Consider the following 27,377-nt stretch of genomic DNA (forward strand, 5'->3'; position numbering starts at 1 on the left):
CTCACGCACGAGCGAACGCATGCACACGCGCGTGGCACACATGCACGCACGCACGCGGCACGCACGCACGCGCGCGCACACACACACACACACACACACACACACACACACACACGGATGCATGCAGGCACACAAGCATGCACACACCTGCACACACACACAGCATCCCACTACTTGCAAAGATTTGTAAGTGCATTGCAACCACAACCCAAAACTGCCTGAGAGCTGTGCTTTCATCTAGTCTTATGCTAATACGGAAATTAAGTAATTTGACATTAGAAGTTAATTCCTTTTTCATCTCTTTCTGGACACAATGAACGATTGGTTGGGTGAGCAGGGCCGACTCTCGCACCATTTATGTAATTAAATTGAATAATGGGATTCAATTTTGTATAAGGCTACCTTTCTTTAGCGAGCACATAGCACACCCTGAATGTGTTAACTGTTTCCTAAAACGTAGTTCCGTTTTTGAACACAGCTAGGTCCCATTTATCCAGACATCTTCTCCATGCCAGCATAGTTTTTTGCAATATTCTACTGCGCTCCATGGTATACTTGTGGTGAAGTGCATTCATACTTTTTGAAAAACATGTCACATGTTGTGAACTATACTAATCATTACACTGAAAAAAGACATTATTTGTGAATAAAATAATTGTATTAGGGACCCCCTTCAGATGTATGCTTTCATGGTAGCTCAGAGCCCTTCTTATGGGCTCCCAAATAACTCAAAACCTGAGTGTACTGCACCTTTTCTCCACTAACCCCATAATATATGGCTTTCTCCTTTTCTTCCTGCACCGTTTCTTCTCTGTCCTTCTCCCCCCCTCTCTCTCCCCCTCTGTCTCTCTCTCTCCCTCTGTCTCTCTCCCCCTCTCTCTCTCCCCCTATCTCCTCTGTCTCTCTCTCCCATATTGACCTCTTTGGTCTTACGGATGTTAATTCATCCTGTCTCTTGTCCGATTGACCTCTTGCATGCCATTAAGCTGTTCAGAGGGCAAGCCAAGCCTTTTGTCATATAGAGACTTCCCAACTGTATTGGATTAGGACCGGTTGTTGAAATCAAGTTACGGCTGTGGTCTCTTTACATCTGGGGAGTTTGGGTCCATTAAAGGACAAAGAGGATTCTTTGGGTCTTCCTGTGGATCATTTAGCACTTCCTTAATGAACCACCGGTGGCAAGCAACTTCAGCGGCATCTGTCTTCGTCAGTGGACTTCAGTAATTGTGTGTTTATGATTATAATGCATTTTAGGGTTCTTGATGTATGTCGTTTCGCATTCGTTTTTGTTAATTATGGCTGGGTGATACTTGCTCTTTGGCATGTTGTTGCTGTTGGGCAGAAACCTTGTATCTCGTTATTTTGTGTGTTTTTCATGAATTATTGCCCTATTTTATACTTCAGTGTACAGTGCTGCACAAAAGCAGCGGAAATAGCCAACCTACATGCTCACACATGTTGTGAGCTTGTATATCTACTATTTGTTTTAGTGGGGTTTTTTTTTTCCTTTTTTTTTTTTACTTTTCACCTATAATGGCTCAAAATACGCAAGGTTGAAAGTGGATAAATATGCCTGTGGGTTTTATAAATATTTAACAAATGAAAAGTATTAACCAGAGCTCATGACTAAATGAGCTAAACTTGTGGAATACAGGTTATTTTTTTCCATTTCCTGAAAAGTTGTCATTTTGGACATACTGCACTGCACAAGGTTTCTCTGCCCTACAGCAACGATATGTCTGCTCAGCCCTGCTCCACTAACTCACTTATTGCACTTTTGCAGTTGCATGGTCATTTTAACTACTCTTTCCTTCCCTCTCCTCTTCCCTTCTCCCTTCCCTGTTCTCTCTTTCTCTCCACCTGGCACTGTCCTATCTTTGCTCTCTCTCTCTCTCTCTCTCTCTCTCTCTCTCTCTCTCTCTCTCTCTCTCTCTCTCTCTCTCTCTCTCTCTCTCTCTCTCTCTCTCTCTCTCTCTCTCTCTCTCTCTCTCTCTCCCCTTCCCTGACTGTCCTCTCAGGTTCTGCTGGTTCTTTTAACATGTCAAACTCCGGAGACTTGTTCATGAGTGTGCAATCCCTCAATGGGGACTCGTACCAAGGGGGTCAGGTTGGGGCCAACATACAGTCCCAGGTAGGCTCCTCTCCAGACGTAGTTGTCTGGCGTGACTGGAACATTGCAAACCTCTGACTCAAAGTTGCTTTCTATTATTGATGTCATTGTGCCCGCCTGACCACGCACAGGAGCATAGATGCTTCTCCTTTGACCTAGTTGGAGCGACACAGGTCACACGTGGCCTTAAGCACTGTATTTAATGTAGAGCCCATTGTCAGCGCACAAATGAGTAGACGAGTGCAGACAGTTTTGGAAATGGTGCAAACACTCATCAGCACTTCCCTGACAAGGGTTCTTCTCATAGCCACCGGTGGAGTCTAGCACTGACCTTGTTCAAGTGTACAGGGATAACCAGCACTGAGTGTTAAAACTCTCAACACGGACTGGGAAGCTATAGCAGCATTCTCACTTAGTATCAGTGCTTTGGGCATGATTCACACACGCACGCACGCACGCATGCACACACACACACACACACACACACACACACACACACACACACACACACACACACGCACTTGAGTCCTGTATGATTATACAAAATGATGATCTCAGTAGCAGATAAAAATTTGGCCTATATTGATATTTAATTTGTCAGGCTTGGGTAATTCAATGAATAAAACAAAATCATGGCATTCTGAATACTGTATCAAGTTACAAAGCACAAACCACACTCAAATTGCAGTTACTTTATCAAATATAATATAATATAATATCTTGTAGAAATGTATGCATTTTTAGTTTGCGTTTGTTGTGGTTTCCAGGGCACCTCATTTTTTCGTCCTATATACGGCGATGCCTTATCAAGTCTCCATTAGCAGACGAATCATTTTAATTCACACTTTGTAACCTTTTCCAATGCATGGTACCCTTTTACTATCAGCCTGACCTTTCCCTGTGCATGACGTTCTTTTGTCACCACCCGGAGCCTTTTGTCTGACCAGCTGGCTTTGTCTCTGTGTTTGTGTCCTGGCTGCTGCAGGTGGATACCCTTCGCCATGTTATCAGCCAGACCGGCGGATACAGTGACAGCCTCGCAGCCAGCCAGATGTACAGTCCACAGGGCATCAACGTAAGACCTGTAAACAACCTTCTTCTGTCCTTCTCAATGTTGTGTTGTTGTTGCTGTTGTTGTTGTTTTTTTATGTACTCATTTTATGCTCACAGGGTGCACAGTAGAATCCTCAGTGTTAAGTTAACTTTACTCTGAGAGTGTACAATTTTGTACACTCTCGGAACCTGAGTCACTGAGGATTGTACTGTGTGTGTGTGTGTGTGTGTGTGTGTGTGTGTGTGTGTGTGTGTGTGTGTGTGTGTGTGTGTGTGTGTGTGTGTGCGCGCGCGTGTGCGTGCGTGCGATGCCCTATACTTCATTGTAAGACAAATATAGCTGATCGAAAATAGTCCAAAATAACAGCTCTACAAGCTACAAGAGTTGCACCGCAAAGTGTTGTGAGCTTGTATATCGGCTATTGTTGCTGAAGTTAAACAAAAAATGTTAATATTTAGAAATGTTTGCCTATAATGCCATGCTCAAAATAGGGACGCCAGTTTGTAAGTGGTTAAGGGGTAAGATGGTGTGGGTAGGGGTGGCTGCGATGCCACTTAGCAGAGTCTGTTGGGCTTGGGCTGTTGTCCAGGCATTTGCTCCTCTGCTCCAGTCATGCCCTAGGTGGCAGGCAATGAGGCAGCGGCCAGCGGCTGAGTGGCTGGACACGCTCCTAGCCTGTCGGAGGACATTAGTGTTAGCGAGGCACCTGCAGCCGACAGGAACAAGGACACAGGTGTCATCCTACCTCCCGGCGTTCCTCTCACATTGGCACCCGAAGACAAAACGTGCCTCCTTGTCCTTACCCGAAATTGGCTCCCAGTTGCTCCTTCTTAAAATAACTCTAGCTAGCCGGTGTGAACGGATTGTCCCATTTTTCATGGGTCTTCTCAGGCTAGTCCAGGCATAGCAGGGAACACTGGAGGCAGTGTGTTTGCATGTCGATCCGTAGCGACAGGCCGCGTGGGACTGAGCGGAATCAATACGACAGTCACACAGGCAGAATGAGTGGAGCTTTGGGCAAGCAGTCTAAGCACATTGGTCAGATCATCCGTTCACTGTTGCAGTGACACTGACAGCTGGGCCTGGAACACCCCTTCATGCTAAATCAAGTATATGGACAAAGCCTACATTAGAGATATCAACTTACTGTCCAGTACGCACACCGGCAGTGTAAATAGTTAGCCATGCAGATTCAAGACCCCTGTTAACAGTTTGACAGTTTGACGCGTAACCCGCATTTTAATCAACCCCCCTTCACTGCCGAGATTGTTGTATTACCTTTAGAGCATACGCTGAATTATTTGGGCTTTTGATCCGTGAAAATCCGGCGAAAAAAGGTTGCTCCGTTTGTTATGAACGATCGCACCACCCGCCATCTTGGTGCGACGCAAGACCGCAGCACAAGACCCTCCTCCATGAGGCATTGTACCCCGTTCATTTGCATTGGCCTCAATTTCCCAGAAGCCCTAGCAGCCCACAGCATGTGTTGATTTCCGGTGTCGTCATCAAAACGAAACCATCTCGTCTCCAGCTCCGCAGCAAAGACGGAGTTTCTTTTTAATTATTACAATACGGCTGATTAAACACATAAAACAAAAGGCGGGTATGTCGTATATCGCAGCGACAGTAACCTGGAGTAATCCATTCCTGGCAGTAAAACTGTTAATGTTAACGGTTATTATTATATAGTAGCAAATCAGCTAAATATATATGTACTACTACAGCACATCTACTTTCAGGCTTTTTTAGGATAATAGGAAAAAACACAAATATTTTATTGTTGTTTTGAATTTGTTGCAGTGAATTATTGATTATATTGTTATATTACTGGATTACATGAAATAGGATCATATCTAACTAATAATTGTATTAATTGTGTGCTCGCAATTTGAGGACGGAATCGTCCGCACTTATTTCACGCTGTGATTGACTGGAAGGTGTGCCATTCTGCGCTGTAATTGTCTGGAAGCTGTGTCATTCTGCATTGTGATTGGCTGAGCATCGCATAACGGATGTGCCACATGAGCCAATATAAGTGGCAGAGGGAGAGAGATGTCATCAGCCATTGAGTAACACTCTCCTCATAAGGAGATTGCCCCCCCCCCTCTCAGTGGCTGGAGCCATTGATCTGAATATGAACACGGGCATTGACAACGCAATCCTGGCGAGTGTAGGCAATATAATATATATTGTGATGTCACCGTATATTATCCAATCATATGAGGGCAAAAACGTGTTATAAATAATACAAGTAACAATCTTTCACCTGAATGGTGCTAATAGTTGCTACTACTACTTTGGGATGTTCAGCAATACAAATGCAATGCATGTACACACCACACGACCCAAACTCGTATGTCATATCCCTGAACGCGTATGGACTAGTGAAAGCCAATTATCAGAAATTATAATGATGCTTGCTTGCCCTTATAGTGACAATAATGAATGAAGACAAAGTGAATACGTTGCAGAGAGACTCCCTTTGCAGTTGTTGAAAATACACAGCAATGTGAGTTGTGGATGCAGTGTGGGCACTTTGTTATTTAAGCCAAACATTATTGTCTCATTTTTATATTCTTAAAAGAAGAAAAAAAAAAGCCTGTACTGAGTCAGAGAGAATGTGTGAGCTCTCCTCCTTTCTCCTTGAACAATAATTACACCCTTGAAATTGATGGTGGGTGTTGCTTAAAAAAATCACACTCTCTTTCTTTCTTCTCTCTTTTGGTTCTGTATAGGCTGACAGACGGCCTCTATGTAAAATAACAGGGTTTGAAAATAAGAGGGTGCCAAAGCCCATTTTCAGCATTCACTGATGGCATGGAAATTGCCATTAATGTCCCTAATGGTCTTTAGTCGACCTATCTCCGGGATTGAAGAAGGCTTCCATTTTACAATCCCATTATATTTTTTTCCCAATAGCCAGTGTGATAATTTGCTATAATTGATTCCATCATCAACTACCTCAGGGCCATCTTGGAAGGTATGAAAGGTCTGTTTGTTCTGTGTAGCGTTGTGTTGTATCATGGCAGCCATTTTGGCAGGTAGATGGATGTGATCCAGAATATTCTTGGCAATGTGTCAATAGAGCAATATCTGTTAGGCTTTCAGTGTATCAGAAGAATATCAGCAGTCTTGTCAATCCGGTTTTGTTATGTTTTGACATGAACTGAAAGATTACTTGGTTTACATCTAAGTAACACTCCTTTTATTGCCCTAATTGCCTGTAAACCCCTTTTAAAAGTCAAAACAAAACAACACATGCGGCCCCCAGCTTCAGTTAATGTGGCCCGCAGTTTAGTTTAGTTTTTTTTTTTTTTTTAAACCAAGGTTCATGTTTTAGGTTGTTATTAGAGAAAGTAAAAGATGAGTGTTAAAGTATTTTCATTTGCTGCTTTCTTTTGTTTTAGTAAATAACAATAAAGAAATCGCTGTAAAATGTTGTAAATCATGACATATTTAGCCACTTCGAATGCCCCCGCTCCCCTGTCTATGTCTACAATTGCTAAAACGAAAGAAAGCAGCAAATTAAAATTACACTTATCTTTTACTTTCTCTAATAACCACCTATATTATATAATACTGATATATTATTGATTTCAGCTGTTACCATTCCAATTTCCAAACAGACATTTTTATGTCCAGTGTATTTGTATTTAAGTTCATAAAGTTGACATAAGTAAACTAAATGCATTTGAAATAACTAAATTAATTCAAGATTCCAATAAAAAAAATAGCAAGAATAGCTAAAAAAAAAATATTTTTAGATAGTTACTTTTGAGTCATATAATGACAAAGTAGGGCATTAATTACGAAGAATAAATGTAAATAGCGAGATGAGAGTTATCGGCCAGACATTATGCAACGTGGACCTCTGGAGTGAGTGTGGAAATATAGTGGCCCTCCGTCAAAGTTGCCCACCCCTGCTCAAGAGGTTTCACACATGCGCATTACCATGTGGGTGTATATACAGTCAGTGTTATGCAAGACCCATATGTCAGCTGACCAATTGGGCCGGTTATTTAAGCTCACCTAAGTCTGTTTTCATTCTGCGTACCGGTATGTGTCCCGGGTTTTTTGTTATGCGCTGTTTGGTCCCACCGCCACCCCAGCACCACCAGTGGGCTCTGCTATTAGTTCTGTTCCCCATGGTCGGTTGTTATTGTATATCTATCCCCATGCTTTTAACGGTTAATGATGTTTGTCTAATTGTGCTGAGCAGGGAGAAAACATTTAGCAGAGCCTGAACGCCAAGATAAAAATTTATATCTACACTTGTATTCACACTCTGTAACATAATGGTTCATTCTATTTGTGAGTTTTTGTTGTTGTTTTTTTGTCACTGCGTCATACTGCCAAATCACATTCATTGTATTCCTGTATTTGTCATTCATGTTTAACCTGTTTATTCCATGAGCTAATTAACCTTAAACTTTTCCCCCCTTCTTATCTCTGTAGACAAATGGAGGCTGGCAGGATGCCCCGACCCCATCGTCAGTGACCTCCCCCACGGAAGGACCTGGAAGTGTTCATTCGGATACCTCCAACTGAATATTTCAATCTCCACACCGTGTCCACAAAAACATGAACTGGCCGTGCCATTCACAGTATTAAGAGTAAAATGGATTCACTGTTCCATAGTTTGGAGGGGTGCTGTGAAATCCTAGAGAAAATGTTGGGGGGGAAAAAAGGAAAAGAATAACTAAAAGAAAGTTTCCTCTGCTCTGCTCTTGGACATTTGAGATACCAACTAAAAGTATCAGAATGAAAATGAAAAACGATACTACAAGGAATGGAGATGTTTGTACAGATTTCACATTATATTCAGAGGGCTGGGGTTACTTATTCACTTGTGATGTTTTCACTCATATTGATGATATTACGTGATAAGATAAATAAATCAACCCATACATTTTGATTGAGAACGCTTCATTCTACCTCTCGGCAACTAAAAAAAGTAGGAAAAAATGTCAGTGACCATTATTTGTTTTGTAAAAATGAGATTTTTTGTCTTTGCAAGCAAGAGGCACATCTTCTTACTTACGTTTGTTGTCTCTCACCTATTCTATGGTACGCCATTTAGACTTAAATATTGCTCAGTTGTTTACAATGTGTGCTTGATAAAGTATGTTCATCTTACCCTCTGTCTCTGACAAGTCAAAACACAATTATGTTGGCGATACCTCTAAGGTAACCCTGTGAAATATGTTATCCGCAAAACAATAAATACTTGTCATCAACTCAGACAACTTTGATTGACATTATTCATTAAAGTAAGCTAGGATACAGGAACTCACAATCTGTTCATCTGTTGTTAGTTTCATCTTGAATTATACTAGGTTGCACGCCAAAGCAGATCTGTAAGAGCGCATTTGTGAGTGTATAGATTTGCTATTATGGTTGTGTAACACAGACACCGACATGCAATTAAGTCTAAATCACGCTTAAGAGTGACAGCATTGTGTGCAAGTGGAGTGACAGAAACAGCACTACAACAAAAGCAGGAATTTATGTTATTTTTAATCAGATATACAGATATGTATTATTATTTGCTATTTTATCAGCTCCACTTTGGGGTTTCATCTTCATATATTACCCGTACAGTGATAACATTGCCAAAATACTGCTGTTAAACCAAAACACATCAAGACAAAGTTTCCATTGTGCTACTGTACTTAATATATCATTCCAATAGGCTCTCACTATATATATAGTACATAATCATATTTCCATTATTTCTTTCAGAACAAATAATTTAGAGCTGTATTTCTGTCTTAATACTGGTGCTACAATCAGACATGACAAATGAAGTGGGGAATACGGATGTATCTGTGAAAGGAGGAAAAAGAATGCTTAGAAGTCCAATACTCAATGCAATTTCTACTGAGAAAAAGTATGTCACAGAGAGCATAACTGAGTTTATTTCTGAGCACATTGAATCAGAATCCACTTAAACAAGGAAGTCATTACGTTAATAGAATTTTGACATGCTTACGGCAAACCCTTGCTCTGGTTGATGCAGGTATACAGCAAATAAATACCCTTAAATCTGTACAACAGTATAATAGTGTTACATGTTTTTTCGGGAACACTAAAGAGGTGCAACTGTGCTTTGCTTAGCCCAGGTTTTAGTTGCTGCTGAGGGTCATTTCAGAACAGAATAGAGCCAATCATATCATGACACAGTAAAATACTCAGTGTATAAATGAACACTGGGGCCATTTTACTGTGTACTAGACTGAATACTCACCTTTTCTGTATGCAGTCCTAATACCAGGTTTCTTTGCTGTCTCTGGTTCAGTAACTGTAGAATTGATACCAAAACCGATGTAGACGTTTGAATTCATCTCTTATTTAATTGATTTGTTTCAATATGAAGATTTCACAAATTATAAAAGTAAATGTTAACCATAACCATATTGAGAAGGGACAACTTTATCACAGATCAATGTTTTTTGTTTTTGTCTGAATGGTCTAATAATTTGTATTTTGTAGACATTTTATGTTGCGTGGACTATTTGCTCTTTTCTATTTTATTTTTTATTTTTTAAATGGTGTGCTTAATGAAGTAGGCTGTTTCCTTTTGTTTTCCAATTCTCATGTGAATTAGCTGACCAACTTTCAACATGTGTTTATGTGCACCATTGTGCTTTGACTTGCTCTGTTGAAAAAAAGAAAAAAGGAAAAAGGAAAAAAAAAAGGTTTTAAACACATTAAAAATGCTATGTAATACAGCTATATCATTCATCAGCATTTTTATTGTTGAGTTTATGGTGGTGGTGGGGGGGGGGGCAGTTTCCATAATTGGAAGATTCCACTCACATCTGCTGTGACTGAAGGTCATTCAAGGTCAGTAACTGCCACCTATCCAATACATTACTGTAGTGTACACATTCACTTAGTTTCACACACACAGACACACACACACACGCACACACACACGCACGCACGCATGCATGCATGCATGCATGCATGCATGCAGCTGAAACATCTCACATATAGTGAGTCAAGACAAATTTCTCATGAAACAAATTTATCTGAAATGCTTGATGCAAAGGTTGATGCAAAGAATACACAATGGTAAATGGTACAATTGTATTTGTGTGCATGCGTGCCTGCGTACGTACGTACGTGTGTATTGGACAAAGAGACCCAGAGTAAGACCTTGAGTGCGCTATCCCTGATTTAGGTCATTGGAGGATGGCCAGTCATTTCTTTTTGTTGTCATATATATGAAAAGCTGACTGGAAGGGAGAGGGCTGGCCATGTCCTTGAGAGATACTCTCTTCCGAAAGGCTGCAAACAAGCAGCGCTGACATTATCTGGCTGGACAGTGGCATGTCTGCCAAAATTACTTTCATAACAACTGAATATTTATAATTGCACAAATATAGGGGTGAGGTCGCGAGGAGGCTCAGCGAGTATACAAGCTGCAGATGGTCACAGGCCTTGACTGCTGAGTGATGGTGAAACACCATAGATGGACTGCTCCATGGCCCTAGGGCAGGCAACAAACAGGCCTGCTCTAACCAACAAGCCAGGCATCAAGACAATTTGTCTTCGTCATTGACCCAAACCTTCTCCCTTCAACAATATTACCCAACTGTAAACACAGGGTGCTCATTAACTACTTTAAACCTGATCCCTATTTTGGTCATATAGGCTGAGTCCTGCTTGATTGACCCTGTTGCAGTCAGACATTTCAAAGACATTGCAGAGACACTAATTTGAGCAGATTCTTGCGATCCCATAAGCTCAATTTTCTGATACTGTGTGAATAAGTGGTTACACCTCTTCGTTCCTCAGCTCCCCTTTGCTGTCTGATTGAAATCTAATGTTCCTGTTGACATCTGGCTCCCCAGCTGTCATCGCACCCCTGTTTAATTACAGCTGCTGTGGATGGGCTCCAGTGGGTGGTCCAGACACCTTGTCCAACCCTCTTAGCGAAGCCCCCAGTAGACAGCCCTGATGTGGAGCGACACTGACATCTCAGGGTGTACCCTGGTGGTGCTAAACTAGCAAAATAAATCATCATGTGGAGTCAGAGACCGCAGTAGCATGTAAAACCTTAAGATTATTCTATATATCTATACTTATAGTGAATCATAGGAATACATACATCAATGTGACAACCAGGAATAGTCTGGTGACCACCGGAGAGACGGGTGACAGCCGGAATCTAGACGGCACCCGGGAGCAGTATAGGTTGGCACCCCAGCCTGTGTCTTCTAGGAAGCCCAACAAACCCACAGTGAGGCCTTTAGGAGGGCCATTCAAGCCACAAGCGGAGCCTGCAGCACCACCATTGCCCAGGTGGAGCCTGCAGAACCATTGCGCCTCAATAATCCACCACTCCTGAATGAAGTGGCTGGTGCTGGTAGGCTGGTGCAAGGCACAGGTCCTGAACCTGGTGAGAGGGGAGTGGACCTGGTGAGATGTAGGAGGGGCCCGGACAGGAGTCAACCCACAGAGCCTAGTCCTTCCACGTGCCAGATTAATCTTCCTCCCATTCCCGGCAGAGTAGTTCCGGAGCAACGGATTGTGTGGCCCTGGTCTTTCCCTAATGGGACCCCGGCTGGGTCACCTGAGTGAGGGGTAGGCTATGATGTTGCGAGACCCGAAACCCTGATGACCTTGGGATACATCACTGAGGATAGTCCCAGGTGCATCCATGCGATGTTTTTTCGTTCTATTGTTACACTGATAGAGACTTGTGTTCAGAGCTCAGTACAGATGCGTCTTGTAGTAGGCTACATTTCAAACCTCAGGAAGCCCTGGTGCCTCAAACAGATGATAGGCCGACACAGTCCTGGGTTTAATTCCTGCATCAGGACATGTTCATCCCATATCACTTTCATGTCTCCTTTCACCTCCTTTTTCAATAAAGTAGAAATGCCAAAATATCAGAACCATGTGAGATTTTAGAAAGAAAATCCCATCCCATCTTGGCCTCCTTTTAAAATACAATGTAATGTTGAGGAGGTGATTGTCGTGATAAGAGATAAGGCTGCCCCCTAGCCTAGGGGAACTGTCAACTGAGTTAGTTCTACAATAAAGATGGCTCATGGCTGACTGGGTCTCTCTGAATACATAGTAGTGATTATATAGCCTTTATGTTTCTTTGCATTGTTTTTTAATAAGTTAAAGACAGGAGAAATTTGATACAGCACAAGATGGGCCATAATACAGTGTCTCAGATTTGGTCGTTGCAGGGCACTGCTTAGCCACAAGATGGCAATGATGGGACACAAGTTCACACAACAGCGATGGGGACTTTTGTGTATATCTGATGCTACTTTGAGGGACTTTTTCTTGGCATTTTTAGGCTATTTCAGATATTACGGCCAGTGTAGAGATACAGTAAACCAAGAGAATAGAATAGACACCTCAGAGTCAGACCTGTGAGAGATAAGGGGTAGAAGAACCCCTGCGCTCACAAGGAGGCAGCTACCAGGCGGCTGTGAACCAGGCGGCATCCCATAACAATCTCATATGTGTTGCCTGTGTTTAAAATAAATATATAAATAAAATAAATGCCTACAAACTTTCAACATTTACATTGTGAATACAAGTTTGCAGATCAAAACCTCACAAAACCTCACAAAAAATTAGATATTGTAATTCTGCACACTGGTCATTCGCAGTTGTAGATGCAGACTCTACATTCTTGCACATTATGCTCCTCCTACTCTCCTCATTGACACTGCCTGCCACTTCTTTACGGGAGAAAAAGAAAAGTAACTGGTCTGACTGGTCGGTGGTCTAACTAAAACTAATAAAAGACCCCTTGTGCTGAAAACAACAACAACATGGAAGACAACGCCATCCAGTCCGTGGAAAGAGGCGATGGAATTGTGGTAATTAAGAAGAAGAGATGGGACGTAGAAGCGTTTAGATAACTTTATGTCCAACACGCAGGAAAAGTTGCGAAACGTACTCATTCATGCGCAAAGTTTTGCATACGTTGCATGTTAACCACAGCATGTGTATTGTGCATGCATGCGTGGACGGTGGACCTGTTGCAACAAGAATTAGGATCGTCTGTTTTATTACATAGATGCGACCATGCAGCGTGCCGTTGACTGATCTGATGCGTGCAGCTTTAGCATATTTGCATTCATAACATTTACAGTCCTTTCCTCCTAGATCAAAGATGACTGGCCAGGCTACTGTTTAGACCTATTCAACTATCCTGCTCACTACGCTGGGGATTTAGAGTGTGTCTACATCCCACATGGAGTCATCATGGACAGGTAGGTAGGCCTACCTGTAGTAGACTACTACTACTACTACCATAAGGCATAAGCACATGGCACATAATGTTCTTCTCTATTCAAGAGAAGTGCTTCTCAAAGTGGGGTTCGGGGTCATTGAGGGGGTTCCACTTCCAGTCCAGTGTGGTCCCCACTCGCCACTAGTATCACTACCCAGCAGTATCATGCAGTAACAGTAGCCTATCTTTCTTTTCAAAATCTTTTTATTAAAGTTTTTTTTTACAAACCCAGGGGCAAGCATTAAACAGACATATCAAATATGAAAATAAAAAAATAAAACTCCATCCCCTATCCCACCCACCCCCCACCCACAATCCCAAGGATAGTCGGAAAATACATAAATCTATATACACATACACAAAATACATGCATACATAATTACAAAAAATAAAAATAAAAATGCAGTAACAGTATCAATCAGTTTAACTAACTTAACAGCTACAGCAGTTGTTTGAAAATAGCTGATCATTACTTTAACCAGCTACATGCCTACATCAGCTTTTTGGAAATAGCAGATCTCATCACCTCAAGCTATGTGTTTAGAGCTTGTGTGAGGGTCTTTGGCTCAAAATATTTTCAGATGCTGGCCTTGACATGAAAAAGTTTGCTTGCTTGCTTGAATGATTGATTGATTGATTGATTGATTGACTGATTGACTGACTAACTAGGAAGAGGTATTGCCGCAATCTGGCGGAGTCAGGTTAGGGGTTAAGCTGATTGCGGCAATATTGAGTTCACAAGTTCCCTCCTACCTTGATCTGGTCTCTCTCACAGCCTGTGCACACTTGAACTTCCATGCGCGGCCAAAGGAAGCTGTCTTTTGCGTTATTTCCGGGTTTTTAGACAGCTGTTGGATGGAAATGAAGCTCCACCCACGCGGCATTCTGCCGCTGGGGCAAGCTTTTCCGGGAATCTGGCCGACGCGGAAGATGGAGCTTCATTTCCATCCACCAGCTGTCTAAAAACCCGGAAATGACGCAAAAGACAGCTTCTTTTGTCCGCGCATGGAATCTTAGGTGTAGTTACAGGGTCAAGCAGAAACGATGAACCGGAAGCAGCGGGACAAAAATCTGATATCTCCATAATAATTTCGAGTTGTAGTCTTGTTGTGTTTACATTTGCGCTGTGGCACGCTTCAATACGTCATCAGTCTCGCATCGATCCCGCCTCTAGCGGCCGCATATCGCTCCGATCAGCATGTTTAATTAACTAGTAGTACCCGTCTGTCTGTGTCCCTTTTGTGCCCATACATGGAGAGCTCTGTATCTGTCAGCCCTTTTCCCTTTAATTCCCATATACGGAGATCTCTGATATCATCATTATATGCCCATATATTGGAATGGGCATATTGGTTGGATCAGTGGTTCTGGACAACTGGATATTCGAACATACATACTCGAAGGCAGTAGATTAAAGGAGAATTTCGTGCTAGAGGGTTTTCTCACCTTCAATTGTTTACTATCCAAAAAAGTGGTCCAGTTTTTATTTTGTGAAAAAACGCATTATTGGCCTGGTGCCATACCCGACCATAAGCCTTGAATGGGACATTGGGATTTCCATCGCTCGAAAATCCATATAGTACAAAGCAGAGATCCGGGCACACTCAATGTAAAAAAGAGGAAAACTTTTATTGAACCGACATGTTTCGACCTATACGGTTTTCATCAGGGCTAACAAAACACAGAGCAACAAACTCATTAAATAGAGCTGGAGACAGGTGGGGACCAGTCCAGCAATTGCAATTATCCACTTAGAAGTAGATCATGTGTTACAACAATTACATTGTTATTACATAAGCACTCAGGCAATCATTAAGTAGAAAAAAAGGAGGAAAAAAGGAAACGTGTGAGAAAGGACCCATCAAATGAAAAAGTACACTTAAAGGCAAAGCTATACAAATACATTGGAAAGCCTACACCATTAAAAACAGATATAAATGCTAAATAATCTGCATATAACATGTATATCAGAGGACACAGACAATAGTAATAGTATAGCAAAGGTTAATATAGAGCCCAAATTAACCTATAAAAAACACATGAAGTCTATGTCCTCATTCAGGCCAGGCGGGGTAATTGCATCCAGGGTGTGAATCCAGAATGTTTCTAAAAAATCCATATTTTTGGTATATATCTTCTCTCCATAATGTCAACAGTATATGAAGCTTTTGACTTATACCTGACCATTAAAAGTTCAAACTCTAGACAGGCCTGCCCCAAAGTTATTAGTGCAGCTGCGCCCGCCAGCGAAAACTAGAGTTCTCTACACTACAGGCCCGAAAATTAAGGCCCGGCCCTACCTGGGCCCTCATCAAACCCTGTACACTCAACAGAATGTCCCCTACCACCCTTAGATCTCCATATACTGTATCGAGCTCCTCACCTGTTCTGACATTCCATATGTTGATCTGACCTCATCAAACCCTGCACACTCAAGACATGATCATTATATGGTCAGTACAGAATTCATTCCATGTTGATCAGACCCCCCATGCCAAAGCACTCTTTCTTCATCTCATTTAAATATAAAAACTTTGAAATGAAACAAACATGTTTAGTGCCTACTTCAGCATCACCACACCCTCAGAAAACCTGCGACAAACATCACCAGACAAGCCCTGAAATGGAACCCCCAAGGACAAAGGAAACGAGGTCGGTCCAGGAACAGCTGGAGAAGAAGTATCGAGGCAGAAATGGCAGAGAGTGGGCTTAACTGGGGAGATCTCGAAAAAATGGCAAAAAACGAGTGAAATAGAGGACATTTGTCAACGGCCTATGCACCCTAGAGGAGCAAAGGGCTTAAGTCAAAGTAAGTCAAGTCAGCATCAAAGACATTAAATTGAATTACATTTACAGACAGAGCCTACTGTCAGCTGTCCAAACATTATTAAATTAAATTTCAGAGGTGAAGTGATGTCTGCAAGGTAAATCTAGGCCTATATGAAAACACAAGCCTGAGGCCCACCATAGCAGGCCTCAGGCCTGAGGACTACCATAGCAGGCCTCAGGCCTGAGGCCTACCATACCAGGCCTCAGGCCTACCATTGTGTGGCACATCAATGCACGAAATATCTATATTCACAGTGAAGGGGGTGTTGTTGAGAAGAACCACACGCCCACTCCCTACACGTGATGTCCTTTGGGAAACCCAGCCAATATCATTCACGATATTCAAGTGTCGATATTTTCTCACACCCCATTATTCACAGGACTGAACGTCTTGCCAGGAATATCATGGATGACCTGGGTGATCATGCCCTAGTGGTGCTGTGCGTGCTGAAAGGAGGCTACCAATTCTGCGCAGACCTGGTGGAGCGGATCAAAGCACTGAGCCGCAATTCCAACCGATCCATCCCCATGAGGGTTCACTTCATACGACTCAAGAGCTACCTGGTGAGAGTGACCCTGGCTACGAAACAGACTTCACTTCACGGCTGACTGACTGATGCGAGACAAAGTCGATAGATTAGTTTCATGCTTGATGAATATCAGCCATGGTGGGTCAGTCATGAGGCTGAGGGTTGAGACTTGAATTAGACCTGTCATGATTATCACAGTAATGATCTTTGTGGCCTTAACGATGCCCTCTCCTATGGATTGGCTAAATGACAAATGACCCCCAAATTAATGTATTTGGTTGCAGAACCCCATTTGAAAATATATTGTGTTAAGGGAAGATTTTAGTTTTTATTCGATTTAATACAGAATTGTACGAGATAACAGTAGAGAGAGTAAAACCTATGATCAGAATTGCCACTGTTATACATTCTCTCATACAAATGGTACTAATATGTGTACCATATTTATTTTATGTATTCATTTATTCATCAATGTTATTGTTGACATATACAAACAGCAATACGAGACCATTTCTTTCTCTCCTATTTCTTGCAGAATGACCAATCAACAGAGGATCTCCAAATTGTTGGAGCTGAAGACTTATCTTTTATGAGTGAAAAGGTAATGATTAATTATCAGTTAAAATAATAATTTAATTGTTTTTATTTGTGACAATATCTGACAAAGAATGAGCTGATGTTATGAACTCTAATGTAAGAAACATTGTCGGGGGAGACAGGTAAGGTAATGTCTAATAGTGTCCTCAAGAGGGCAGCCTTTCTTAGAATTTGACATCGCCCTTGTAATAGGCAGCACAACAACAAACTATCCTCTGGCTCGTCATGGTAAATAAATACATACAATGAAACAACATGAAGCAACAACAAAACAATTTAGGGCAGTTCATGGCTGAACAATTCATGATCATGATCCAAGGGAAAACACATTTCGACAACAACAACAACAAGTCCAGTTATAGCTATAACATATGCTGTCCTTTTATCTTCTGACAAGTAAACAAAATGGTCATTGTAAGAAGTAATTACTGTACATTCCATTGTAAATACGAAATCAATTAGGAATCGGCTTTCAATTGTTACATTTGAAGTCTATATTTAGTTTATTTACATTTGCTAATTATAATATAAATGGTTCTGGAGTTGGTTCTGCTTGCAACAGTGTATAAAGGCCTCTCGTGTGTGTGTGTGTGTGTGTGTGTGTGTGTGTGTGTGTGTGTGTGTGTGTGTGTGTGTGTGTGTGTGTGTGTGTGTGTGTGTGTCTTTTGATGTTTGCATACATACAGTGTATTATATGATTGTACTGCAGGGAGTCAGGGACACACTACTCACTTCTCATTGGTCCACAGGAAGAGTTCTTGAGAAGTATTAATCAGCTGATGTGATTACGCTTAGTCATATGCGCAGACAAACTCAGATACACTCTGTGTAGTCAGGCGTGGCCTAGATTTATTTCTGAGTTATGAGGTATTGAGTCTGACTCATTGCCCTTTGCTTTTCTCACTGAGTATTTTAAGGCTGGCTTCCTGTAATGTACAACTAATGTAGTCATCCGCTGGTAACTGAATGCCACCATGCAGTCCTGGAAGTGTGCATATTGAGTGAAGTGGAAAATATCACACAAGGTTGAGGCCCTAGCCCTACGCCCATGGAGTTCTTCACATATATTTATGATTGTCCTTTCTGTGTGGAGACTAAATAGGTCATTCTAAAGGAATTTATGTAGAGATACTGTACTCCGGAAAGATAATGAGGACTAGACAAAGCATATCTTATTGTCTTCATGCCTGGATGCATGCGTTGTTTGAAAAGAAGTGACCCCACAGTGAATTGGTCAATTTTAGGAATTGTTTTTCTAGACCAAGTTCAAGTTTAAGGCTTTGGAATCTTTTACTGTCCAGTTGTTTTGGAATTATTACACAAACATTTCATGTATTCAAATGAGGTACGCAGCTTTCATTTCCTTGTCCTTATATCTGTGTGCTTCACTGACAATGTGATATAATGAAAACATGTTTTTTGCATTAGTGAACTTGGGAGGTGGATCACAGCTATGTATGACTCAGTTTTCAGCCCTTTCAAAACACTTCCATCTGAAGTTTTGTAAATTCATTACAGATGATAATATTCTCACTCAGATGTAATGTTTCTTTTTGTTTTGTTGTTTGTGTTTTTACCACAGTAAAGTAAATGTACTTCACATTACAAGAACAAACAAAAAAAGTACATTACATTCTCACTACCTCAACCCCACCCCACAACAATTCACAAACGCACACACACACACACACACACACACGCGCATGCATCATGTTGCCGTGTTCCGTAGGCGCACGCACACACACACACACACACACACACACACACACACACACACACACACACACACACACACACACACAAATTGGCCCAAAGCCTGAGAAAATAGGAAGGTCTTAAAACACTGATGGCCGATCACAAGGTCATCCTCCAGTTTGTTCAAGAGGGTAGGGCCATAATGTGTACATGTGCACATGATTCACCAGGTTTATTAGACTATGCACAGGAGAAGATCAGTGTCTAATTAGTCTATAATCAGTTAGAAGATCAGAGATTTATTCAGGAGATAAACAACTTGAAGCCTTGCCTTGTAAACAATAAGTTGTACTAATATTACAGTGTAGCCAATAAAGGGATCTAAATATAGGAGTAATGTGTTCAGATCTTTTTGGCCTAGAGTGCACTCCGACTGCAGAGACCTATCCTATGGAGTATATTATTTGGGGAATCCAGTGAAGAGGGCATTGCAGGTAATCTAACCTGTTGGAAATGCATGGACCTGTTTTTCAGAGTTGGGAACAAAATTTGAATTGATCTGCTGTCTCAGTATTGTCTTTTTGTTCAGCTGTTTTGGGATATACTACAAGTAGTTGATGTCAATGCAAATAATATGCTTATTATTATTATGCACAGGACAGGCTAACCGGGGGAAATGTAAAATATTGAAATTAGTGGATAACATTCTACAACTATTTTATTCTAGTTGTAGTGTAGAATCACTTCAGTAGTTCAGTTCTGCACTACAGTCCCAGTAGAGTATTTTTATCTTTGTATTGTATGTTGATTAGAGACGGCTTGTTACACATTCCTGTGCTTAGATGAATTGTTTGATATCCTCCCTCTCTTCTCTCTCCAACACGCTATCAACAGAATGTACTGATTGTGGAGGTGAGTCATCCATGTTTTTGCTTCCCCATTTCTTCTCTCTGACCTCATGAAATATAACCAATGCTTTAGAAATAACAAGGTACTCAAGAGTAAAAAGAGGAATAGCCTTTATTTACGTGCATGATTATGCAGGTCAAGAAGACAAGGCATCCTAAGTGTTCTGCTCTGCAGGACATTTGGAGTAGAAATCCACATGAGCAAATCCCTGGATGCAACTATTTTAATTGGCTTCATTTTGTCAGGGATGTCTGAGGACGTTGACATAAGAAATGTTGTAATTGGCACAATAATTTATCCTGCTATGAGAGTCAGTGTAATCAAACATAAATTATAATGTGAAACGAATCATATTATCCCTGTCTAACAATGGGAAGTTTCTTTTAGCAGATTTGAGCCATACTATAGATAATAGGCTAACCATTGGCTACTTCCCAGACATCAGGCAAAATATGCTGTAGCAAACAGTGGATTGACCATTATTTCAGAAGAGTGTAATTCTAGGCAACTCAACTTTCTTCACGTCAGTTGTTTGATGTACAATTATATGAACTATTGTATTTTATGGATAATACACATCACATACAAGGCATGTAAACCTGCATTGCCCATATTTGCCCATAAAGTAAGAACAATGATGGTAATAATAGCCCAATGACACGTTTAAGGTAGAGGAACACACCCAAAAATTATTTAACTCTGAGAATTAAACGAGACACGTACTTTATTTTTGCCTTGGTAAATGGGCTGGCACATCCACTAATTGGCCTGGTTCCATTTTATTGACCATCACTGCATGGCCAAGTTCACTCTTTCATCTCAGAACCTGTTTACCCTGGGCTGTATTTGAACGTTGACAACTGTCCTCTCTCTGAACTCTTTCTTTCTGTCTGCACCTTGAAGGCCATTGTAGACACAGGGAAGACAATGAAGACTCTCCTGAAGCATGTGGAAGCCTTCAGGCCCAAAATGATCAAAGTAGCCGGGTGAGTGTTTGCTGAAAACAAAACAAGCTGTGTCACACAATTTCCTTTCCAGTCTAGACAGATAGTAAGAATTGACACTGGTTTTAGATACAGTAGTACCATTACAGAGAATATTGTTGTCTCCACCAGGCCGAAGGCATGGGGGGAGAGTATGTTTTGCACTCCGTCCGTCCGTGTGTCCGTCCGTCCGTGTGTCCGTCCGTCCGTGTGTGTCCATGAGCAGCTAATCTCCGGCACAGTTAATCCGGTCGATGCCAAATTTTGCACACACACTCCCTGGATGCCAACGATGAACCTCTGCCCCAAAATTTCCAGAACGGCCTGTTATAGCGCCACCAGGAGGCCGCTTTGTGCAAAACAAGTTTTTGCACAGTACACCTACAGATTTTGTCCAAACATCGCGCAAATTGGTACACAGTCTCTCTAGAGCCATTCAACAAAACGGGTCTTTCAGATTTCTCAGACTCCATCCTGATTGGTTAAGATTGGCTTCCCAAGAGTGCTCAGTTTCAAACAAAATGCTGCAAATCATGAACACATCGCGTGATTTCCGTGAAATTGTGCACGCACATTCCCACTAGGCCGAGGAAGAAATGCCACATGAACAATTTCAACTCAGCCTCAATGTGGCGCTATAACTGGCCGAAAAGTGTTTTTACCTCTAACTGCACGGTTCTGTGGATAATTTACTTTTGTTGCCCTTTTATCCAACCACCAGATGAAGGCAAGCTGCAATGTCCTACATTCCTATCCTGGTGGAGACCTGTGCCCAGAAGGGCACTTTTTCTAGTTCTGTTTGTCCTGCACCACTGGTGGGAGTTTGATGCGAGTTGACATGCCTTCTTTTCCCCCCTTCAGATTACTGGTGAAGAGAGTACCACATAGCTCAGCGTGTCTTCCTGATTGTATGTAACCTTTCTTTTTTTATATAACTTTTTTAAATGACTCATTCTTCCATCTCAGTAAAGAAAAAAACAATGGTTGAATCTAGTGGTCCAGTGAGTCAGAGTTGTACAGCGTACAATTACTTTCTTCCAGACATTATACATTTTCTCTTTCAGACGTTGGTTTTGAGATACCCAATCGCTTTGTTGTCGGATACGCTTTAGACTACAATGAGTATTTCAGAGATCTCAACGTAAGTCGTCACAGTTTCTTTCTAATATTGAGATGCAATGATCTTATTGTAAAAATTACCGGGGGCATGCAGTGCGTTTAATAAAGGTGAATACCGTATGTAAAAAAAAAAAAGGATTAAATCATCAGGATTCTCCCCAAAACTTTGCACAATAGACTGACTTACTTCAATGATACATCTTTATTTAATAAAAAAAAAAAAAACATTTAGGAAATGTGCTTAGTTAGTTTTATTTTTCTAATATAAAACTGAATATATACCGTATGTACTGATCTCAAGTTTTCATTTTTACTTTGTTATTTTTCTCTTGCAGCATATCTGTGTTATCAGTGAAGGCGGGAAGATGAAATATAAGATCTAAGAGGTGATGATGTCTTCCGAAATGTCTTAAAATCCTGGTTCATCTAATTGTTTCATGACATTCCTCTGCCCAAGTCCCATGACTCTTTCATGTTATCCAGCGATTGTGTCATACTTATGTTTAAGGTTCAAATAATTTCAGAATTTGTGTTTACAGAACTGAATTAAGCTTAATTGTTTTGCATAACTTAGTTTAAATCTAACAGGTATTTCATTTCAGTTCTACTGATTTTTACAAGCTAGATAACTTGAATATAATTTCTTGTGTGAATGTACTGTTTTTGTCAAATTAGTGAATGATATAGCAACTAAACAGTAACTCAGCTTTTAAGATAAAAGGGAGGAGGCACGTTTTATTAGGAAATTACTGTTCCTGTTGGAAATGTAATGATAGATGATCTTTACCTCCACTTGGCCTTTGAATGTCTTTATTTGTTATGTGTCTGTCACCTTTGCTGCTCTACCTGTTCTCAGGGGCAAATAAAAGGGTTTCATAGTATCTTGTTTTTTTTGTTCTAGGTATATTTGCTACTTTTCTATTCATTTTATTTGAAGTTCAGAGTGGAGACCACAATAAAGAGAAAACAAATTCAGCATCACATGTACTCCACATGTAATTTATTCTCCATCGTACGACCGCACACCGTTAATAGCCGATTTACAAGCCTATCATTGTGAGCTTGTAGAATTTTTGATGTGTACAAATCAGGCTATACAGTAGGTTGCAACATAATGCATGTGCAGCAACAAATATTGGCCGTACATGTGCTTTCTTGTCCAAGAAAACCCCTTTTAAAATTTTATGATTACGGGTAAAAGGAACTCAACTGTAAAGTAAATAATTTCCCAACATGAACACCGAATGAGCCTGTTCGTTGTGTGGTGCATGGTTGTCTCGGAGATTAGCTTGGCGAAAGGTTACAAACCTATGTTGAAAGACTTCTCTGTAAACATTCTTGAGAGAAAGAAAATGGGTCAACTGCAGATGATTACAGATAAATGGAACAAACAAGAGTCCGTTGTATGAGCTCTTTGTACACCTGACATATGACTCCCAGTGTCTGAGCAGTACCCCCCCCCCCCCCCCCCCCCAAAAAAAAAGTTACACCTGGTAGTGAAATCTGCCTAAGGAACTTCAATGAATTATCGTTGGTCTGACACTGATCTTTATAATAATGAAATGATGTCCTCTGAGACTAGTGATCCAAGAATACAAGGGTTGGATATAACTGTCATGTGATCTAGTCTAGGCTTACACTTTGAATTGACGGCCTGTCAACTGTTGAGTTCACCAGGCAGAAATTATGTCCTAACAGTAACACCCATCAAGTTGATATGTTTGATAGGCATAGTAGAACCATTGAAAAAAACTGTCTGTGCAGGCGAGGACTGCTTTGTGAATGTCTTTTTAGGGTGACCTCTGCAAAGGCCACCAAAGGCACCAATGCAAAGAACAGGTGGCCCCTTATGTTGTGAAAGGAATAAAGGGGACATTTGTCAAGGCCCTGAGAATTTGAGCACTTTAGTCTCCAGTCCTGTGTGTAGTGTGTGTGTGTGTGTGTGTGTGTGTGTGTGTGTGTGTGTGTGTGTGTGTGTGTGTGTGTGTGTGTGTCATTGTGTGTGTGTGCGTGTGTGCAAGCTTGCATGCACATGTGTCTTGTTAGACTATCAATGTTGATTTACAATTAAAATGTCTGCTGTGAGAGGATTATAAGGTAGTCTGGCTATAGCTTTATATAATGTATATAGTTAAAGCTCTATATTCTGATACATATACTGTATCTTTGCAGTTTGTCCAGGGGTCTCCCCTTCTCTCCAGTTCTTTAGTAAAGAGAAAATACATTTTCAGGTGGGTTGCCAATTTCAGCCAATCCTGAAAGAGTAGGCCTACCAATTTTTCAGTTTCAATTTTGTCTGCTCATTTCTTTGTGTCAGCACTTTTTTTTCATGTATCCTGTGTAAGTTCTTCTCCCTCGATCCTGATTGGATATATTGGTATCCCGACCTGAAAATGGATTTCCTGTTCATTAAAGAGCTGGAGACACAGACTCCTGTTATTGAACAAACACTGGTCACTAGCAATGAGTAGGCTATTATCAGAATAGAGCTATTTTAACACTTTTAATTACATACCCTGGCCTACAGTATATTTAATGGGCTACTGCATTATTATAATAAGATTATTACAGTACAGTGTCAAACAGTGGGAACTCACATTCCAAATCCACTGCCATCTACATGTCGACCCCACTTTGAACCAGGGCATGATGCATGTGACTCTTGTGTTTAGCCTATACTCAGTCTTGTTTTTGTTGTGTACGAAACAGAAGGTGGATGTTATTTGGGTTGTGCAGTTGAGCACACTAGTAATAACAGGACCAAATACATGTGCTCTTCTCTGGAAATATGTTCTATAGTAATAATATGTAATAGTCAGTAGTGTGTGTGTGTGTGTGTGTGTGTGTGTGTGTGTGTGTGTGTGTGTGTGTGTGTGTGTGTGTGCAGGCATATATATATATATATATATATATATATATATATATATATATATATATAACAAAACCATATATATATATATATATATATATATATATATATATATATATATATATATATATATATATATATATATATATATATATATATATGGTTTTGTAAAAACACATTTGATTGGTTTCGACAAATACAAACTCCACTGTCATTGGCTGAGCTTGTATAGGAGGGCGGGCCCACCATAGTGTCGGGAACACTGGAATCAAATTCCAGCTACAATCAACAGCCGCGTGCACCAGCTCCCCGAGGAGTGGGCTTGGAATAGTTGTTCAACAACTGTTTGTACCCAAAGAAGAGACGTGGGATTAAAATCATGACAACAAAGTAAGGAATATACTATACTGGAACTTGAAGCCTGGATTTTTGCTCGTTTCACCACCCGCTTCTATATGGACAAACAGTACCGTTCCCGTCCGTGTGTGTTAACGACACTTTGGAACCACACAGGTAAACTTTGTTCCAACCATAGTTCCAACTCGCTGCCTGGTGTTAGCATGCATGCTAACACCACCAGCAAGCCAACAGCCTGTTGCTGCTGACAATTGAGTTAGTACTAGTAGTAGTGGCTCTTTCGCCAGCTTTCAAATATATCGTTATGGCGGCAGAGAACTCTGTTAATGTGTGTACTACGCGTATTCAACTTTTACTTTTGTTGTCTTACCTTTTTGTATCGTTTTCAGTTTGGCGCTAAGCTAAAAAAAGAAGGTAAACCCTTCAATGTTCTACTTTTGTGGCCATTGTCGGTCGCTAGAGCAGGAGAACAACGGCACGGTACGACCACCACCGCACCGAGTCATCGACCCCAGCGTTATGTGGCCAACAAACAAAACCAAATGTAATGCTTTTGCTTTCTGTGGCTCGTATGTCGTATCATTGACGTATTTTTCGATTACTAGTGTTCGGCGACTGAACTGAATCTAATTTATGTCTGTTGGGATTATTATAATAAATTATTTAATCTGATGGGAGGGATATATTGCGCTCCAGGCAACAGCCCACTTGTTGCGAGCCATTCATTAACACTGTGCTGTTTACCGTATTCATCCATTCCATGTCAGTTGTTATTGAAACAGCGTGACAGGCGCATCAGCCGCATCACTGTCTGCTGTTTTTATACACAACTGTCTTCAATATTGCTTTCTCTACCTAACCCTTTACACTGTTTTTATTGATTTTATTCCATAGCCTTTAGTGTTTCTTTCTAGTCCTAATAAAGTAGTTTTTATTTGTTGCTTCCTCTTGCCCCCATGTAAAGCGTCTTTGGATACTCAGAAAAGCGCCATATAAGTTTGAGATATTATTATAATATATATTACGTGTTCGAAACGTAAACAGACTTGACTTATTTATTATTGACTCACTAGTCAGCAAAATGTGTTGTCAACTTTTCTAGTTATTTCTTCAAGCTATTCTGTGACGGTGTGACCTATGCTTACTCCAAACCAACTCTGCGTTTATATTTCAGCCATATATGACAGAACACGTAATTAAGATGTTATTAATGCACACATTATATTTCTATTAAACTGGAGAAGGATAATATTTAATTCTTGACTTTCACCCTAGAAGGTCACATATGTGTGTGTACGTGAACCGTTGTGTACCTACCGATTACATCATATCATATGTACAGATTATTGTTTTGGTAGTATTGTCTACACTGAAGCTAGGTTTTTTTGGTTTGCCTGTGATCCTATAGTTTCGTTTCCTGAGGCATTTCACGGTCTCTGCATTCAATGTGTATGTAAGTGATTACCTTGCTTGTATTGTGAGTCGCTCTGGATCAGAACATCTGCTAAATGCCCTAAACTGTGTAAATAAATAATAAAATGATGGCATGTCTGTGACACTAATACATTATACATTATGTCTCCCCAAAGTACCTGGATTGGGAACACAAGCAAGACGGGAGCTGTGAAGTGGACAGACGTACTGGGAAACCTTGGAAATATCTCTTCCTTTCCACTGGATCTACCGTTTTCGATGTGGGCGTTTAGGGAGCGCAGTATTTTATGTGAAGTTGAATGATGGCCGCATCACGTTGGGGTCACACTTGCAGTGAAGATGAGAGGCAACCAACAAGACGTTCTTTCTGCGAGGTAAAACATAGAATTTAATCTGCCCAGATGATTCTTGTTGTCGAAGTTGAGATGGAGTCCGGTTGTGATTTTGGATGTCTGCTGTCTGCCACAAATTATTTCCCATTCCTGCTTTGTGTGAAAGAAAGACTAAGTATCAGGTTTGACACTGACACCCTGTCTCAGCTGTCTGTTTGTTATGATCCTCCCTCTCGTTGTTTTGCACCATCGCTTAAGTTGTTGTTTTGATTGTTACTGCTCAGCCATA

General features: G+C 40.9%; 3 protein-coding genes across 7 annotated transcripts in view; all 3 read left to right on the forward strand.

Annotated features, from left to right (window-relative positions):
* pbx1a (pre-B-cell leukemia homeobox 1a) overlaps positions 1-9,891 on the forward strand; it is a 59,092-nt gene extending 49,201 nt beyond the window's left edge. The window contains exons 7-9 of one of the 2 annotated variants that reach the window (XM_083781157.1): positions 2,019-2,131; positions 3,096-3,185; positions 7,620-9,891. In XM_083781157.1, the coding sequence (XP_083637283.1) occupies positions 2,019-2,131; positions 3,096-3,185; positions 7,620-7,712 (296 nt within the window). In that variant the 3' untranslated portion in view covers positions 7,713-9,891. The remainder of the gene's footprint in view (positions 1-2,018; positions 2,132-3,095; positions 3,186-7,619) is intronic. The other variant, XM_083781158.1, reaches the window with a different exon arrangement.
* Positions 9,892-12,887: 2,996 nt separating this feature from the next.
* On the forward strand, positions 12,888-22,977 carry prtfdc1b (phosphoribosyl transferase domain containing 1b). The gene is made up of 9 exons (XM_083782114.1): positions 12,888-13,018; positions 13,308-13,414; positions 16,644-16,827; positions 17,329-17,394; positions 19,980-19,997; positions 20,898-20,980; positions 21,839-21,885; positions 22,042-22,118; positions 22,432-22,977. The coding sequence occupies exons 1-9, from the start codon at positions 12,971-12,973 to the stop codon at positions 22,477-22,479; spliced, it is 678 nt and encodes a 225-aa protein (XP_083638240.1). The 5' UTR covers positions 12,888-12,970; the 3' UTR covers positions 22,480-22,977.
* A 2,257-nt stretch (positions 22,978-25,234) lies between these two features.
* The window catches only part of arhgap21b (Rho GTPase activating protein 21b), a 51,251-nt gene continuing 49,108 nt past the window's right edge, over positions 25,235-27,377 (forward strand). For 2 of the 4 annotated variants that reach the window (XM_083782026.1, XM_083782025.1), the window contains exons 1-2: positions 25,282-25,478; positions 26,912-27,130. In XM_083782026.1, coding sequence (XP_083638152.1) covers positions 27,056-27,130 — 75 coding nt within the window. In that variant the 5' untranslated portion in view covers positions 25,282-25,478; positions 26,912-27,055. Of the gene's footprint in view, positions 25,479-25,726; positions 25,867-26,911; positions 27,131-27,377 lie in introns of those variants that run through there. The other 2 variants (XM_083782023.1, XM_083782024.1) reach the window with 2 other exon arrangements.

This window comes from Protomyctophum parallelum (assembly GCF_964188405.1).
Source record: "Protomyctophum parallelum genome assembly, chromosome: 14".
NCBI classification, from domain to species: domain Eukaryota; kingdom Metazoa; phylum Chordata; class Actinopteri; order Myctophiformes; family Myctophidae; genus Protomyctophum; species Protomyctophum parallelum.

Coding starts and splice junctions, on each gene's coding strand:
- prtfdc1b (XM_083782114.1), top strand. CDS start 12,971: ATGGAAGACAACGCCATCCAGTCCGTGGAAAGAGGCGATGGAATTGTG. Junction 13,019..13,307: donor AAAGAGGCGATGGAATTGTG/GTAATTAAGAAG, acceptor CTTTCCTCCTAG/ATCAAAGATGACTGGCCAGG. Junction 22,119..22,431: donor AGTATTTCAGAGATCTCAAC/GTAAGTCGTCAC, acceptor TTTCTCTTGCAG/CATATCTGTGTTATCAGTGA.